Source organism: Limulus polyphemus, unplaced genomic scaffold (genome assembly GCF_000517525.1).
Source record: "Limulus polyphemus unplaced genomic scaffold, Limulus_polyphemus-2.1.2 Scaffold3675, whole genome shotgun sequence".
Classification (NCBI taxonomy): Eukaryota; Metazoa; Arthropoda; class Merostomata; order Xiphosura; family Limulidae; genus Limulus; species Limulus polyphemus.
The window spans coordinates 55,473-61,289 of NW_013669285.1; the positions used below are offsets into that span (position 1 = coordinate 55,473).

The 5,817-nt window shown below is 31.5% G+C and overlaps 1 protein-coding gene across 1 annotated transcript in view; it reads left to right on the plus strand.

Moving 5' to 3' along the window:
• LOC106469832 (G2/mitotic-specific cyclin-B3-like) overlaps positions 1-5,304 on the plus strand; it is a 31,956-nt gene extending 26,652 nt beyond the window's left edge. Inside the window, exon 8 of the mRNA XM_013930343.1 lies at positions 5,170-5,304. Within this exon, the coding sequence (XP_013785797.1) occupies positions 5,170-5,304 (135 nt within the window). The remainder of the gene's footprint in view (positions 1-5,169) is intronic.
• The last annotated feature ends 513 nt before the right edge of the window (positions 5,305-5,817 follow it).

Below are 5,817 nucleotides of genomic sequence, written 5' to 3' on the forward strand. Positions count from 1 at the left end.
ATGTGAAGTCAACCAAAACAACACCCTTATTTTGTAACATGGAATATATGGATAAGATAACCCTTCTTTGTGCTAGCTTCTGTTGTTATTGTTATTTTGTAAGTAGTATGGATAAGACAACCCTATTGTGTACTAGTTTCTGTTCTTATTGTTATTTTGTACATAGTTTGAATAAGATAGTCCTACTTTGTACAAGTTTATTATTGTTGTTTTGTGTGTAGTATGGATAAGATTACTTTTAATCTTCTGCTTCTTCCTTTTTCTTGTACAGGGTTTTTTTTGAAGTTGCAAAAATCCCTCCATTAGAAACGTGAAGAACAAGTTTTTCCATACCACATTCAGAAACATTATGTAAACAAGAAGTCTGACTGATGAAGAATTAAGATTTCTACTGAACAATTTTATATTGTGTATCATTAGTGGATGTGTGTGATGATGTGTTCCTCTATTATTTTTGTAATAACATTTGAAACACAACTTTGGTCAGCAGTGGCAGAAGGAATAGAAGTGATAGGATCAAGATTTACCTTAAACAAATTGGAGATGGCTCACAATGTGTGTAGTTGCTTTTTTTAGAGCTCTTTTAATAACCATATTTGAAGTTTTTTAAACAAATATTTAAAGTGTATTCACTGTTTTTTTGTCTTACATTTTTGTTTTACATATGTGTGGTTTTAATAGATAAAGAATATTTAAATTTTCTTTAGCAAAATGAAATTTTAAAAAATGAGTGTGAAATTTAACATTTTTTTTCAATGATGTATTTGAGGTTTTCTGAAAATGGTAAAATCCTGCTTTTAAATTAAATAATTCATGCAAATTTACATGGGCAGGTTTGTTAAGAGCTGCATAAGAAACCCTGAAGAAAATACTGTACAGAATGTTTACTGAATGAAGAATGTTGTAGTGTGTTTATTTAAAATTCTGTTATCATTACCAGCATGCATGTTTTTAACATTCTCCTGTTTTAGTTTTCCAGTTATTCTGTAATTGTGCATGGTATGTCATGTGTTATTGTTTACAAATGTAGTGGGTTATTCTTGCCCCACAATGAAATTTATAAAGACCTCATTCTCACCCATTATTTCCTTCATTTTTGCTCAAAATAGGCTAAAAAACCCTTTAATAACTATAATTTAATCAAAACAAGTGCCACAAAAACTTAGATACTGTAGTAATGATATCACTATAATGATCCAATATAGATCAGTGGAAATACAATGATTTTGATGTATAGGAATATAAGCATTATCTGAACTAACGTGGTAAAATCTGTCATTGCACACAAAGTAGATTTAATCAATAAATTTTACAGATGGGTATAGAATTACACTTTTATTATTAGTCAAATATTAATTATATATATATTTACCTCTGTTTGGATTTGTGAAACAATTTGCTCCATATGTTTAAAAGAAAAAACCTTTATTTTTGTAGTGGCCTCTAGAGACCTATTTATTGTTTGTAGTGGTCATGGTTAGAATTGTCAATAAGATCTGGGGGATTTGGGTTACATATGTTTGGGAATATCATTAAAAGCTAGGAACCTTTGGTTACATATCATAACAAAGGATGTCACTAAGACCTGGGGGATCCTGGGTTAGGTATGGTTAGGGGTATTATTAAGATATCATGACTTTGGTTATATATATATATATATTATCATGATGTGGAGTGGAGTGTCGTTAAGAGCTAGGAACCTTGGGTTACATATCATAACAAAGGATGTCAGTAAAACCTGGGGGCCTTGGGTTATGTATCATAGTATGTGGTGTCACTAAGACCTGGGGGCCTTGGGTTACATATCATAGTAAAGGGTGTCACTAAGACCTGGGGGCCTAGGGTTCTCTTGACAATTTACATTTTTAGATGTTTCTTCTTTTGTAAAAGTCCAAAATTTAAAATGGGTATTTCATTGTTTACGGTTCATCTGGAATTAAACAGCTTTTTAATATATTCATAATTTGTTATGTACCATTTGGCTATGAATTGTTTTTTCAAATATTTTGAATGAATTTAGTAGTTTTGTTTATATAATACACAAATTTTAAGTTGATCATCTTTATTGAGTGTGTTTTATTCTCAAAAACAAGCATTTTTCTTCCTGTTTCCTATTTAGGTTTGATAAGTAAATTATTAAACTTGGAAGTTAAGTAAAAATTTGACTTAAAAGACCAGTTCTAGCCCTATTTTGTTGGTAGCACTTAGTAAGTAAAACTAGCTACAAAAATAGGTGTAGTGTAGTTTTTATTGTCGGTAGTGTCATGGTGTGTCATCTGTTTGGCTGTTAGTATTTATCTTCAGCTGTAGGTTTTTTCATTGTGAAAATTTGAGATAAACCCTAATAACATTTAAGAAATTAAGACCAAATTCGTGAATAAACATGGTGGTCATAAATTATCTTTCCTATTTTAAAATTTGATAATTAAATAACTAAAGAGACACAACCATACAGTTTTCAACATTTTGTAGCCCAACTCAAACAGTTTTTATTGACATGTTATTAGACTTTACAACTGTAGAGTTTTCAATATCTTGTAGTCCAATTCAAACAGATTTTATTGACATGTCTGTAGACTTAACTGTACAGTTTTCAACATTTCGTAGCCAAACTCAAACAGTTTTTATTGAGATGTCAGTAGACTTTACAACTATACAGTTTTCAACATCTTGTAGCCCAACTCAAACAGTTTTTATTGACATGTTGGTAGACTTTAGAACTGTAGAGTTTTCAATATCTTGTAGTCCAATTCAAACAGTTTTTATTGACATGTTGGTAGACTTTAGAACTATACAGTTTTCAACATCTTGTAGCCCAACTCGAACAGTTTTTATTGACATGTTGGTAGACTTTAGAACTGTACAGTTTTCAACATCTTGTAGCCCAGCTCAAACAGTTCTTACTGACATGTTATTAGAGAATAACTTTACAACTGTACAGTTTTTAACATCTTGTAGAACAATTCAAATAGTTTTTATTAACATGTTATTAGACTTTAGAACTGTACAGTTTTTAACATCTTGTAGAACAATTCAAATAGTTTTTATTAACATGTTATTAGACTTTAGAACTGTACAGTTTTGAAGATCTTGTAGCCCAACTCAAACAGTTTTCATTGACATCTCGGTATACTTTACAACTGTACAGTTTTTAACATCTTGTAGAACAATTCAAATAGTTTTTATTAACATGTTATTAGACTTTAGAACTGTACAGTTTTCATCATCTTGTAGCCCAACTCAAATAGTTTTTTATTAACATGTTATTAGACTTTAGAACTGTACAGTTTTCAACATTTTGTAGCCCAACTCAAACAGTTTTCATTGACATCTCGGTAGACTTTACAACTGTACAGTTTTCAACATCTTGTAGCCTAACTTAAACAGTTTTTATTAACATGTCAGTAGACTTCTACTTGTGCACTATTAGTATCTCTCAGCTAATCTAACTGATATTTGATTTCAGTTCAAATTTGCTGTAACATATTTACAGTTACAGTGGTGATATCATCCATTATTGTGGGCTTTGACTCTGTTACCTCAGCAAATAACATCTTGTTTCAAAATGTTCTAAAATCTGTAGTAAGTTGCTATAAGACGACGTCTGTAATGTAGCACTGTTTACGAGTGTTACTGAAAGAAGACAATCTCTCTTGTAGTTGAAGCAAACAACAGAAGTCTGTAGTTCGGGGTATCATTACCACAGTTCCCATGACAGGTTGCAAAAGAAGAGTGTTGTTTTGGTTGACTTCACATATTCCATGTTACAAAATAAGGGTGTTGTTTGGTTGACTTCACATATTCAATATTACAAAATAAGAATGTTGTTTTGGTTGACTTCACATATTCCATGTTACAAAATAAGGGTGTTGTTTTGGTTGACTTCACGTATATAGTATGAATAAGACAACCCTATTTTGTACTAGTTTCTGTTCTTATTGTAATTTTATATATATTCACTTTTTTAGAGTGAAAAACTACCACCTTATATTTTAAAGAATCTTATTGGTTCTGTAAAGAATAGGTCTGTTGCAAAATAATAGGGTTATGATCCTAAGGGTAATGTTGGTTACTATCGAGTGTCATTCTCTTACTTGCTGTGGTTTGTTGGTGTGTATTATCTACCAGAAGCTACTATTGGTAGACACTGGTCACTCTAACATTTTGTTTTGGACCATTATAATTACATCAATTCCATTAAATGGGTATTATCTACAAAAAGCTACTTTTGTTAGACACAGGTCAGTCTAACATATCAGACCATTATATTTACATATGTTCCACTAAATGGGTATTATCTCAAACAAAAGGGAATCCTGAATAGCCATGGCACTTAAAATTCTTTGAGGCAGGATTAGAGTAGATTAATCTATGAGCTCTTTTTTCCTTTTTATTAGCTATGTTTTTGTGTGCTAGTGATACCATGTATGGGGTGTGCGTATACCAGATTTGATTTTATTACTCACCAGGATCTCTACCAGCTTACCCTCAAATTGAAATTCTTTTAAGCAGGATTGCAGTAAATTAATCTTGGAGACCTTGGGTGTGGTCAAATACACCAGTTGAAAGGGTTTGACCTCCTGAGTCCAAAACTGAAACTAGGTCTCAACTCAGGCAAGGGATGATGGAGCTATGAACTAAAAATTTGTACTTGAAAAAACAAAAACAAACTCATAGCCATTCTGTGAGCTGGTATGTCGCAGCTAAAAAGTTACTTTTGGTAGACGCTGGTCAGCCTAATGTTACAAACCATTATAAGTACATTTGTTCTGCTAAGTGGGTATTATCTACAAAAACTTCTTTTTGTATACACTGTTTAGTCTAAAATTCCAGACCATTATAATTATACCTGTTCCGCTAAATTGGTATTATGGACAAAAATCTTCTTTTGGTATACACCGGTCAGCATAACATTACAGACCATTATAATTATCAGTTCATATAATTGGGTATTATCTACAAAAGCTATTCTTGACAGACACTGGTCAGTCAGGTGTTTCTAATCACTGTAATGAAAGTCTAGTCAGTTACTTATTAAAATGGTTTGTTAACTAGTTACTTTAAGCCCCTTTGATTTGAAGTAGATACTTGCACTAATATGGTTCTTGTACATACTTATGTTTACTAAATATGTACTGGGCCTTATAGAACTTTGGTTTTCTTCCCTAGAGTCCAACCTTGGAGTATTATTCATGCTATAAAAGCTCAGATTTGGAAAAGCTTGTTCTTCACCTGAATAAGCTTATTTCAACTCCACTTCACAAAAATCTCCAAACAGTGCGAACCAAGTACTCCCACAAGTAAGTCTGGGTGTTACAATTCTTTAACTGTAAAATGTCAATAATTCTCTGTTGTATCTATTCAGTGACAAATCTTTTGCTTTGTACAAATTTCTGTTATTTTGTATGAAGTATGGACAATATTAACCCTATTTTGTGCTAGCTTCTGTTATTGTTATTTTGTATATAGTATGGATAAGACAACCCTACTTTGTGCCAGCTACTGTTATTATTTTGTATATAGTATGTATAAAATAACCCTATTTTGTGCTAGCTTCTGTTATTATTGTTATTTTTTAAGGAGTATGGATAAGATAACCCTACTTTGTGCTAGCTTCTGTTATTATTTTTTAATATCATCCTTTATATAATGCAATGTAAACTAGATTAACAGTTTCTTGTCATCACCCGGATGCACTTGGTACAGCCGTATCAAACAATTATTTGCTGTAATTGCTTGAGTTAATATTAAGTGATGCTAGACACTCTTTAATTAGGAGAATTTCATAAAATTTAGCAAATCTGTGCTTAAAAGTTG